The sequence below is a fragment of the Bufo gargarizans genome, chromosome 11 (assembly GCF_014858855.1).
Source record: "Bufo gargarizans isolate SCDJY-AF-19 chromosome 11, ASM1485885v1, whole genome shotgun sequence".
Taxonomy (NCBI): domain Eukaryota; kingdom Metazoa; phylum Chordata; class Amphibia; order Anura; family Bufonidae; genus Bufo; species Bufo gargarizans.
The window spans coordinates 83,453,829-83,467,243 of NC_058090.1; the positions used below are offsets into that span (position 1 = coordinate 83,453,829).

A 13,415-nucleotide genomic window follows, 5' to 3' on the forward strand; every position below is an offset into this window, starting at 1 on the left:
AGAAGGCGACTGTACAGATGTCACAGTGCTGCCCTCTACTGGCCAAATTGTTGTTACACATTGCATTTCTAAATATCATCTGCCATGACTTCACTATAATCTGCAGTTTGACCAGAAAATGGTAAGAAGTAGCAAATCTGAAAATTCATTGAACTATGGAATATTTTATAGTAATTGTTCTCATTCTTATCTAGAGATATTCAAGACCCCAGTGATACAGGTGTTCCCATCATCCACTGTAAGTAGAGGAGAACAGGTGGTACTACGGTGTGTAGCCGCTTCTCCAACTGGGAACCATATCCTCTACAGCTTCTTCAAAGACTCCCAGATTGTACGTGATTATACTACGAATAACACTTATCTCATCCCTCGGGCTGGAGACGACCACAGTGGAAATTATCGATGCTCCAGTAAACCTGCGAATAATAAGGTTATAAAGTACAGCAAGGACCTCAGTATCATGGTAGAAGGTGAGTAGTCACACAATATAAAATAAGCTCCAAAATAAATCACACGATGCCATACAGTAACGGAACTAGTAATTACAAGAGAACCCTTAAGATGGCCACCACAGTGCCAGTCCCTGGGGTAGATGGCCTGATGAACAAGTGACGAAAGTCTGAAGGAACTGTTATCCATATTCACTCGCGTGCTACTACACATTATAATTTATGTTTATGTCCTCTCTGCAGTTTTAGGCCAGCCTCGCTTCATGCTGGTACCAGATAAGGTGGTGATCGGCGATGAGATTACCCTTCGGTGTGAGGCCTCCAAGAGTTTACACTACAGCTTCTATCACAACAGGACAATATTAGGAAATGTTACAGTTTCCCAAAAGAAATCTGCGGAAATTAGACGGATCATCAAGTCAGCAACCATGACTGGACCCTACTATTGTGAGTCCCGAAATTCTATTTCACCGACGATACTGCGAAGTGAGACAGTAACTTTGTTTATTCTGGGTGAGTACTCGCTTCATTTTATGTCATTTAAGAAATATTGTAGGGAAATCAACACTAAAGAGCAACATTTTGGTAAATTTTGTGACCATTTGGTTCTTTTGAAGAGGTCCTTTGGTCCCGAAATCAAATTTTATTTGCTCCTAACACTGCATATTTCTGCCCCCAATTCATGTCCGTGCTTTCCTTCCCTGTCTGGACATTTGGGATCTTTACAGGATGTTTACATCCAGCACTTCCTGTTTTCTTCAGCTTCCTGCTCTAACCACGCCCAGCATGCTTTGCAGTGTGATGTGTCACAGTGCTGGCCCCGCCCTCCACACTGTTCAGTCTGCAGTAGGCACGCCCCCTACACCTCCTCCGGCCATGTCAGTACACCCATGCATTAACCCCACTAATCTCTTGCTTGTGAGATGCTGACAGTCCACAGGAGCTTCCCTCACCATCTCCAGAGGGCACTAAACAGCCCGAATCAGCAAACACATCTGTATCTAATCCTATCGTGTGAGATACAGTCTGCTGAGCCTACAATATAGCCTGCCGTGTATGAAACTGACTGCCTGCTGAGCTGCGGATCCAATCTTACCTTGCATAATACTTGTGTATCTAAGCCTGTCATGTCTGATACTGTCTAATGTGCCTCTGTATCACAGTCTACTGATTCTAAATTAAATCTTCTTCTGTGTGATACTGCCTGCTGAGCTGTGTATCTAATCCTATCCTGTGTGATACTGTCTACTGAGCCATGTATCTAATCCTATCCTGTGTGATACTGACTGCTGAGCTGTGTATCTAATCCTATCCTGTGTGATACTGTCTGCTGAGCTGTGTATCTAATCCTATCCTGTGTGATACTGTCTGCTGAGATGTGTATCTAATCCTATCTTGTATGATACTGTCTGCTGAGCTGTGTATCTAATCCTATCCTGTGTGATACTGTCTGCTGAGCTGTGTATCTAATCCTATCTTGTATGATACTGTCTGCTGAGCAGTGTATCTAATCCTATCATGTGTGATACAGTCTGCTGAGCTGTGTATCTAATCCTATCCTGTGTGATACTGTCTGCTGAGCTGTGTATCTAATCCTATCCTGTGTGATACTGTCTGCTGAGCTGTGTATCTAATCCTCTCCTGTGTGATACTGTCTGCTGAGCTGTGTATCTAATCCTGTCCTGTGTGATACTGTCTGCTGAGCTGTGTATCTAATCCTCTCCTGTGTGATACTGTCTGCTGGTGTGTGTCTGAGCCCATCATTTCCAGTACAGTCTGCTTTGCCTCTGTTTCTATTATGTGTGATGCAGTCTACTGAACCTGTATCAAAGCTCATCATGTTTGATACTGCCTGGCGAACAGCGTATCTAATCCTATCTTGTTTGATACTGCCTGGTGCAGTGTGTATCTAAGCCTATCCTGATACTGTATGCTGAGTCTCTATATGTAATTCTATCTTGTGCGATACTGTCTGCACAACCTGTAACATAGCCGGACAAGTGATACTGTATCTAAGTGTTTTTCTTTATTTTTCTGCAAACATTGCAACTAGTGCTGGTGAAGGGTGACACAGTATATAGGTGTACACGGATAGTGACTAGTGATGGTGAAAGGGGACACAGTATATAGGTGTACACGTATAGTGACTAGTGCTGGTGAAGGGTGACACAGTATATATGTGTACACGGATAGTGACTAGTGCTGGTGAAGGGGGACACAGTATATATGTGTACACGTATAGTGACTGGTGCTGGTGAAGGGTGACACAGTATATAGGTGTACACGGATAGTGACTAGTGCTGGTGAAGGGTGACACAGTATATAGGTGTACACGTATAGTGACTAGTGCTGGTGAAGGGGGACACAGTATATAGGTGTACACGTATAGTGACTAGTGCTGGTTCAGGGGGACACAGTATATATGTGTACACGTATAGTGACTGGTGCTGGTGAAGGGTGACACAGTATAGAGGTGTTACACGTATAGTGACTAGTGCTGGTGAAGGGTGACACAGTATATAGGTGTACACGTATAGTGACTAGTGCTGGTGAAGGGGGACACAGTATATAGGTGTACACGGATAGTGACTAGTGCTGGTGAAGGGTGACACAGTATATAGGTGTACACGTATAGTGACTAGTGCTGGTGAAGGGTGACACAGTATATAGGTGTACACGGATAGTGACTAGTGCTGGTGAAGGGTGACACAGTATATAGGTGTACACGTATAGTGACTAGTGCTGGTGAAGGGGGACACAGTATATAGGTGTACACGGATAGTGACTAGTGCTGGTGAAGGGTGACACAGTATATAGGTGTACACGTATAGTGACTAGTGCTGGTGAAGGGTGACACAGTATATAGGTGTACACGGATAGTGACTAGTGCTGGTGAAGGGTGACACAGTATATAGGTGTACACGTATAGTGACTAGTGCTGGTGAAGGGTGACACAGTATATAGGTGTACACGTATAGTGACTAGTGCTGGTGAAGGGTGACACAGTATATAGGTGTACACGTATAGTGACTAGTGCTGGTGAAGGGTGACACAGTATATAGGTGTACACATATAGTGACTAGTGCTGGTGAAGGGGGACACAGTATATAGGTGTACACGGATAGTGACTAGTGCTGGTGAAGGGTGACACAGTATATAGGTGTACACGTATAGTGACTAGTGCTGGTGAAGGGTGACACAGTATATATGTGTACACGTATAGTGACTAGTGCTGGTGAAGGGGGACACAGTATATATGGGTGTACACGTATAGTGACTAGTGCTGGTGAAGGGTGACACAGTATATAGGTGTACACATATAGTGACTAGTGCTGGTGAAGGGTGACACAGTATATAGGTGTACACATATAGTGACTAGTGCTGGTGAAGGGGGGCACAGTATATAGGTGTACACGTATAGTGACTAGTGCTGGTGAAGGGGGGCACAGTATATAGGTGTACACGTATAGTGACTAGTGCTGGTGAAGGAGGACACAGTATATAGGTGTACACGGATAGTGACTAGTGCTGGTGAAGGAGGACACAGTATATAGGTGTACACGGATAGTGAGATTTGCTTCCTAATTATACTCATAGGGTATTTTATTAACCCCTGCACATGACAATTGTGGCTTCAAAAATCACAAATGGGGCTGTGCGTTTTTTGGGGACTGCACCAGTGCCACCCACTGATGTGGTGTGAAAATGTGGCCAGGATTGCAGAGGATTTCACTTTGGTGTCACATTCATGAAGTGCAACATTTTTTAAAACTCACAACTCCACGGCAGGCATCCCCATGGCATACTTTCACTGAAATAAGCGCAACCACATTACACGTGTGCCATTCTTACATACTTGGCGCATGTGCACTTAGCAATGCAGTCTATAAACCCTACAATGATAATCCCCCCACAGACTCCTGTACTCAGATCACACAGTGAGACACTCCTTTCTGTGCCCCAAGCTCCTTCTGGCTGCTCCACGCCCATCTTTAAGGGATGGCACACCTGGGGCTTGATTGCACCCCTCTGACGGTGTAAGACCTGGCCTGCACTCCTGGACTAAGGTCCCCACCCTTCTCTGACCTCCCTCCTGCTACCAGATCCTTGCCCCTGGGCTTCCAGAAGACCGGCACTGAGTAAATCATCTGCTACATGGTGGAACACCAGTCCTGCTTCCTGAAATACAAGGATAAGGGGGTATTCACATGACCGCATGTATTTCACGGTCCGCAAAAAACACGGATGACGTCCAGTGTGCATTCTGTATTTTGAGGAACAGAACAGCTGGCCCCTAATAGAACAGTCCTATCCTTGTCCGTAATGCGGATAATAATAGGAATCTTTTTTTGTGGAATGGAGATATGGAATGTACATGGAGTAACTTCCGTTTTTTTTTTTTTACGGACCCATTAAAATGAATGGTTCCGTATACGGTCTGCAAAATAAACCCGTAATGGACGTGGAAAGAAAATACATTCTTGTGCATTAGCCCTAAAGGGGTATTCACACAGCTGTATCCATTTTGTGGTCCGCAAATACAGATTCTGGCAGCGCACATTCTGCGTTCCCCTCCTGCAGGTCCTCCACTATGTAATAAATGCTTATTCTAAGGTTACTTTCACACTAGCGTTTAAGTTTTCCTGTATTGAGTTCCGTCATAGGTGGTCAATACCGGAAAAAAAAATGCTTCAGCTTTGTTCCCATTCATTGACAATGGGGACAAAACTGAACTAAACAGAACGGAGCGCTCCAAAATGCATTCCGTTCCGTTTAGTTGAGTTCCCAGACCGGAGAGCAAACCGCAACATGTTGGGAGTCAATGGGGACGGATCCGTCTTGGCAATGGACTTTTAATGGAGTTAATGACGGATCCGTCTTGGCAATTTTAAAGATAATACAACCGGATCCGTTCATAACGGGTGCAGGCGGTTGTATTATCAGTAATGGAAGGAAGCGCTGCCGGATCCAGCAAATACACTAGTGTGAAAGTACCCGTATCCTCAAAATGAGTAAGAATAGGACGTGGAACGGATATATAAAAGTGGAAGGCACACGGCGTGCTGTCTGCATCTTTAGAGGCCAGATCGAAATTAATGGTTCCGCATCCGATCTGCAAAAAATGCGGATCGCAGGTGGAATACATCTTCTAAACAGTAGTATACTATTTATAAATATATATTAAAAATAAATAAATAGCATGGCTGTAATAGCTGATCCGGGACGGCTCTTACTGGGCGTAGGCAAAGTGCTGGGTGGGTGACTACTCCCCACGTTCCAGGCCAGGTTTTGCCAGGCATAAAAGACTGCCATGAAGTGACTTTTGTTTTATTAACTTGCCATTGGGCCCGCTTATCCTACTACCAGAGCGAATCCCCACAATACATACAACTATAGAAATACACATTACTATCTATATAAGTCCCCATTCACATCGCAGCTTTGGACAAGGGAGTTTTGTAATGAACTGCACTCCAAAAAGCTGCCAGCTAGGACAGGCCGCGCAGTTATAAACCATCGACCTCACGAATGGCCGCGTGACCCGCCTCTGAGAAAAATGGGAGGCAGAGTCCACACAGTCGCCAATGCAGAATCAGCAATAAAATTACAATGTCAAAAGCTACCATGTGAATGACGTCTAAAGATATACTGTATGCACATACAGTGTTCCAGATCTTTCAGTTTATTTAGATATTTATATACGGTACATTTTATTATATAATTCCACATTATATATTTAGCTTGCTTTTTCTTTTATTTAGAATTGCATTTGGTGTCTTACATTTAGAAATGGCGGTGCATGCGCTGAAGTTATGGAGAGGTCGGTGCCTCTTCTTAACGTCGGCGGATCCACTGCCAGCGCAGGGGCTTTATTATGACCGCCGTCTAAAACACCAGTCTTAATAAATGTGCCCAATAGATAAAGAGAGCTAGAGGGCGCTGCTATCTACATACACACATTATATCTATATATATATATCTATATATATATATATATATATATATATAAAAATAAATAATCAATGAAAAAGTAGCCCGCCCCCAATATCTCCAAATCAAACTACCTAATAGTAACTCAGTCTTACTTGTCCATAGCAACCAATCAGAGCTCAGCTTTCATTTTTTTAGAGCCCTGTAGGAATTGAAAGCTGGGCTCTGATTGGTTACTAAGGACAACTAAGACTGAATTACTATTAGGTAGTTTGATTTGGAGATATTTTTCGTTGGCCACCCTGTATATATATTATTTATATATACTATACACTGGAATCCCAGATGACAGGCTTCTCTGCAGCAGTAAGAGGAGGTCAGTGGTGACGCTCGTCTCACTGCACAGAGTCCAGACGCATGCGCAGCACTAGGATTGTATTGAGCATGTGTCAGCAGGGAAACACAACCTTCCACATAGCAGCAGTACGCTCTGTCATCTGCTGAGGCCTGGAAGAGACCTTCTGGATGGAACGTCACCGGATCGCCTGGAGAGGAGGTTACATGACAGGACTGCAGACGGTAAGTATTACACTCTCATTCTTCCTTCCATAGGTTAGGTTAACTGGCTCCTTTTTGGGTTTGGGCTGGAAAACGCCTTTAAATTAATTTTACCAGAAATGAGTGACTTGGCTATTTTTTTTATTTTTGGATTGAACAGACCCAGTGGCAAATGTCTCGATTCATATGGAAAAATCAGATGAAGATTTTGTATTTGGTGAGCCTATAACTCTTTCCTGCTCCAGTCAACGCGGCACCTCTCCATCATTTCTTTGGCTCCACAATGAGACTGCAATTGAACAAGGGTCTCAGTTCTACCAGCTTATAGACAATCAGAAACGTCTCCATATAGACTCTCTACAGATCCACCATAGTGGAACTTATCGATGTGTTGCGAGGAATAAACTACCACCTGACAGAACCTTCTCTGTCCGGAGTGCCCCCAGGATCATCAGTGTTTTGGAGCCAAGAGAATCCGGTGAGATTATTTATGACAAACAATGGCTTCTCTAATAAATAAATAAAAGTTAAATGTAGATGATTGGATGGATGTGGCTGGTATTTGTCATTGTGCTGGGACTTCCTGCTGAGAGAGGGAATAGGGAGAGCTGTCTCATTCAGTTACTTGGTGGTGGCATGTAAAAAAGGAATCTCATACAAGTCTGAACAAAACTGATAAGGGGATCACCAAGGAGAAATGAGCAAGGCAGTAGAAGTTTAATACATTTTATGTAATCAGCATTCAAAGTAGTTTTTGACTTTTGATAACTTTTCAATATGACCTGACAGATTCTATAATTATGATCTATAAATTAATCCCCGAACTTCTATTTCAGAAATTCTTCTTTTGAGAGAAAGCAGTGTCCCGCTTATTGCACTGGGGGTGCTGCTGCTGTTGACTATTCCCATGGGTGTCCTGAGCTTTATGTATAGACAGAAAATGGCTTCATTATTCAGAAGATGTGCCTTGCAACGACCCAAAACAGGTAATATTAAACATTGTAGATATTTTAAATCTCTTTTTACATTTTTTCAATTATGATTTTTTTTTCTTTTTCAGAGAGAACTATAGTCCAGGCTAGGTAAGTGGACATTGTTTGCTTCATATGGTACTGCAGCATGGAAATTCATAGATGATTATTCAATTCTGTTGAAAGTAACTATGAATGTGTGACTACAGTATATTATTTCTTTCTTATTGCTCTTGTGTTATAAAGAATTGCACAGGACCCAGCAAATGACGGTCTAGAAAGTTCGGGCCAGGGAGACTACAGTAACGGTAAGAGTCCACATATTTGCTGTCAATCTTTTCCAGTCCATACTTTTATATTGTTGTCACTCCAGAAGTAGAACTTCAAGTGTTTCAACCTAAACCAAGGCAGAGTCCAAGGAAGCGTTCCACTCCTCACCTTTATCCTTCTAATGGGGTAATTAACTTTCCCGGTCAGATTCCCTCACGATCCCCAGAATAGTCACTGGCTGGCAGCTGTAGCACTACTATCAAAGTCACAAAGGACATAGCATTAGGTTCAGAGGGGTAATCACAGAATAGACAACTGGATCCTAGCAGGTGTGCCAAGAGACATTCAGAGATGAGCCATATTTAGGACAACCAGAAATACAAGCACAAGCTTAAGAGGTGTCAAACCAAGGATGTGGACAAGATCAAAATCAGATAATGTGCAGAGTCAAACTGGAAAGCCCAAACCACATAGAAATGAAAGGCTAGAGGCAAGTCTCTAGAAGGATCAGGGAAACTTTAAATATGACACTTGTGGAGATATATATTTGGGCCTTGCCAATGGTATGTGGCTCAGGAAGCACAAGAAGCAGAGGGCCACAGGAGGGAAGCAGAGACACTGCATGCTGAAGCAAACTGGTAGCAGGCAATAGCCCAATTTTTGACCACCAAGTTGACCTGTACTTTTAATAGCGCACTTTGTCCCTCATTGTGTTTGTTTTCTGCCCCCTTTAACAGCTTCCACCTGACCCTGAGATGCTGCTTTTTAATGTCCAGGAAATTACAAGTACAAAGTATTTTCTATGTTCTTCTATTGTTCTTCCGTATCACAAGTACAATATGTTAACACATATTGTCTTCTTTTCAGTCCCTCCCAGGGGCCATGTTGAATGTGAAGACATATGTTATGCCCATATTGATATTAACCAGGCAAAAGAAGGTAAGTCACGAGATTTGTGTTTGCTATAATGTGTAAGTGCATCTGTAAAACATTAGTCACTGTAAAATATCAATATATTCCAAAATTATTAAAAGAACGGAAAGGTTTACACTGTTAACATTAGGCATTTTCTAGCGCTTTTTCGTGTTTACCATGAACAATTCTTGATGATTTCATAGTCTTACTGCTGTAACTGTGAAGAATCCCTCCATTTACATTTTATTATTATTTCTAATTCTTCTCCTAGCTTCTCCACACTGGAACAAAGGGAATGTGAGTATTTACAATATTTACAAGACTGGTGATAAGAAGGTTTATTCCACTGAAATAGAATATTTTGCAATAGAGGAAGTGTGACTTTCTCCCACCACCTTCACTTGATGTTTTCTGGATTACATCATTACCACTTACTTTATATTTTCTTACAAATAGTAGACCAGTATCTGCTGTGAGATGGACCTTTCATACCACTATAGGACCTTGGACATGGAACCAGCCAAGTGACCATCATTTGTACCTACAGAAATGTCCTTCTTTACATTTTGACTTGGCTCAATATGTCCCCAGCTTTATGGCGTGAGAAAACTTTTCTTTTGTAAAAGCTAGTCATCTCACACTACTCATCTCTAGATATCTTGAGCCAAGAGGGAACATAAGGAAGGATGCATCTATAACTAATAAGGGACAAGGTGGTCCTCTACACCTAACAAAGCCTATAGTTTCCACCTTTTCCAGCCACCAATTTGGGGCATCTCTAATGGACCTTTCCACTAGAGCAATAGATAACATTTCAGTCTATTGGTCCAGGACGATGTCTTCATATGCTCATGTGAGGATGTGTGGTGGTATTTGACCTTGGCATTTAAACCAGATGACTTTGTCATACAGGGAGTGCAGAATTATTAGGCAAGTTGTATTTTTGAGGATTAATTTTATTATTGAACAACAACCATGTTCTCAATGAACCCAAAAAACTCATTAATATCAAAGCTGAATATTTTTAGGCAACTTAACAAAAAACAAATATATACCCATTTCAATTATTTATTTTTACCAGTGAAACCAATATAACATCTCAACATTCACAAATATACATTTCTGACATTCAAAAACAAAACAAAAACAAATCAGTGACCAATATAGCCACCTTTCTTTGCAAGGACACTCAAAAGCCTGCCATCCATGGATTCTGTCAGTGTTTTGATCTGTTCACCATCAACATTGCGTGCAGCAGCAACCACAGCCTCCCAGACACTGTTCAGAGAGGTGGACTGTTTTCCCTCCTTGTAAATCTCACATTTGATGATGGACCACAGGTTCTCAATGGGGTTCAGATCAGGTGAACAAGGAGGCCATGTCATTAGATTTCCTTCTTTTATACCCTTTCTTGCCAGCCACGCTGTGGAGTACTTGGACGAGTGTGATGGAGCATTGTCCTGCATGAAAATCATGTTTTTCTTGAAGGATGCAGACTTCTTCCTGTACCACTGCTTGAAGAAGGTGTCTTCCAGAAACTGGCAGTAGGACTGGGAGTTGAGCTTGACTCCATCCTCAACCCGAAAAGGCCCCACAAGCTCATCTTTGATGATACCAGCCCAAACCAGTACTCCACCTCCACCTTGCTGGCGTCTGAGTCGGACTGGAGCTCTCTGCCCTTTACCAATCCAGCCACGGGCCCATCCATCTGGCCCATCAAGACTCACTCTCATTTTATCAGTCCATAAAACCTTAGAAAAATCAGTCTTGAGATATTTCTTGGCCCAGTCTTGACGTTTCAGCTTGTGTGTCTTGTTCAGTGGTGGTCGTCTTTCAGCCTTTCTTACCTTGGCCATGTCTCTGAGTATTGCACACCTTGTGCTTTTGGACACTCCAGTGATGTTGCAGCTCTGAAATATGGCCAAACTGGTGGCAAGTGGCATCTTGGCAGCTGCACGCTTGACTTTTCTCAGTTCATGGGCAGTTATTTTGCGCCTTGGTTTTTCCACACGCTTCTTGCGACCCTGTTGACTATTTTGAATGAAACGCTTGATTGTTCGATGATCACGCTTCAGAAGCTGTGCAATTTTAAGAGTGCTGCATCCCTCTGCAAGATATCTCACTATTTTTGACTTTTCTGAGCCTGTCAAGTCCTTCTTTTGACCCATTTTGCCAAAGGAAAGGAAGTTGCCTAATAATTATGCACACCTGATATAGGGTGTTGATGTCATTAGACCACACCCCTTCTCATTACAGAGATGCACATCACCTAATATGCTTAATTGGTAGTAGGCTTTCGAGCCTATACAGCTTGGAGTAAGACAACATGCATAAAGAGGATGATGTGGTCAAAATACTCATTTGCCTAATAATTCTGCACTCCCTGTATCTTTCATAACTTTATGGGTCCCTTCAACACTATAAAAAAATATATATATATCTGGAATCTGTGAAGGCATGATAAAATCTTTTATGGGCAATGCAAAACAAGTAGATTCAAGTTTAATTCCACCTTTTTCCCTTCAGGAAGAATTATCTGTTACATATTCTGCTGTCAAATCTTTACAATCGTCAACAGATCCAAGATCAACCCAAGAGATATCTGGCTGTACTGATCTCTACCAGAACTTTAATTTGACAAGACTTCAGTACTGATGACCCAAAACACTTTGCATTAAAAATGTGGCACCATGTTTGGTAGAAAAATGGAAGAATGTGAATTCTACCTATAATTGGTGCTTAATGTTTTCTATAGAACCAGGTTTTGGAAAAATTTGGTCCTATATGTGCCATAAAAACATTTTTGCGCAATGTCATTTTTTTGAAGCTTTTGGTATGAGTGCCTCATAACATTTTATCGTTCATACTGTATGTAAATTCCTTGTATATTCCGAATTTTTGCAAATCCGCCCTAATGATACTAATTGATGCTATGAAATAAATGCTTTTGTTGTTCTATAGATTATTATATGTTGTTATTTACTGATATCTATAGTATCTTCCACCTTAAGGTGTTCCTTCCCAGCAAGCGCCGGCTCGTCTATGAAGGAGACCGCTGTATTTACATGCACTATTGTAACGCTACCAAACCACAGGGGAAAACAAGTGAGGCTCACGGTGGACCGATGGGTGTAATAGTTCATGTACTCACGGTTAGTGTTGAGCGCGAATATTCGAATAGCGAATTTTTTTCGCGAATATCGGCACTTCGCTAATTCGCGAATATTTCGAATATAGTGATATAAATTCGATATTTCGAATATTCTTTTTTTTTTTTTTTCATATTTTTTTCTTTCCCACTTCCCTAAAGTTGTTCTTACCTGTCCTTTGGATTCCTGGCTTCCTGGCTGCTCCAGTCAGTGCCCGTTGCCGCTTCTGCCGACTTGCGTGCTCATGGAGCGTCCCCATCACCATGGGAACGTCTCCATATACTAGAATGTACTTTCGGATTTGAGAATTACGTTGAAATCGCAATTCGATTATTTTAAGTTATAATAATCGAATTTCGATTTAACTTAGCACTGTTATATTCCATATTCGTTAATTCTAATATGGATATGGAATATAGGAGTGCTAAGTTTAAATCGAAATTCGATTATTATAACTTAAAATAATCGAATTGCGATTTAAACTTGCACCTGGTTTACTATGGTTGGCTTGGTAGAATTAGCGAATATGATGAATATATTCGTTATATTCCACAAAACGAATATGGCGAATGTATTCGTTATATTCCACAAAACGAAGATAACGAAATATTCTCCATCTCTAGCTAGCTACCTACCTATTCATCAACTTCGCTAATTCTAGCAATCATATAGCAAAGTTTACTATAGAGACAGCTAAGTTTAATTCGCTATTCGATTATATTATATATTTTCTTTTTAAATAAATAGAATAATTATGATAATTATCAGGTATTATAATTATTCTATTTATTTTTCTAAAAAAATCAAAGTAATTTTCGCATAGCGAATTAAACTTAGCTGTCTCTATAGTAAACTTTCCTATATGATTGCTAGAATTAGCGAAATTGATGAATATGGAGCTAAAACGAATATGCTGAATACTTCGTTATCTTCGTTTTGTGGAATATAACGAATATATTCGTCATATTCGCTAATTCTACCAAGCCAACCATAGTAAACCAGGTCCAAGTTTAAATCGCAATTCGATTAATATAACTCGAAGGAATCGCATTGCGATTTCAACTTAGAAGTAATGCTATATTCCATATTCGATAATAATAGCCTAATGTATTTTGCTAAATCGTAATGCGATTACTTCGAGTTATATTAATCGCATGGCGATTTCAACTTGA

General features: G+C 41.3%; 1 protein-coding gene across 1 annotated transcript in view; it reads left to right on the forward strand.

Annotated features, from left to right (window-relative positions):
* The window catches only part of LOC122921380, a 75,032-nt gene that overhangs the window by 26,451 nt on the left and 35,166 nt on the right, over positions 1–13,415 (forward strand). The window contains exons 6-14 of the mRNA XM_044271357.1: positions 195–470; positions 693–962; positions 7,099–7,416; positions 7,775–7,924; positions 7,999–8,020; positions 8,156–8,217; positions 9,047–9,118; positions 9,366–9,391; positions 11,621–11,742. Coding sequence (XP_044127292.1) covers positions 195–470; positions 693–962; positions 7,099–7,416; positions 7,775–7,924; positions 7,999–8,020; positions 8,156–8,217; positions 9,047–9,118; positions 9,366–9,391; positions 11,621–11,742 — 1,318 coding nt within the window. The remainder of the gene's footprint in view (positions 1–194; positions 471–692; positions 963–7,098; positions 7,417–7,774; positions 7,925–7,998; positions 8,021–8,155; positions 8,218–9,046; positions 9,119–9,365; positions 9,392–11,620; positions 11,743–13,415) is intronic.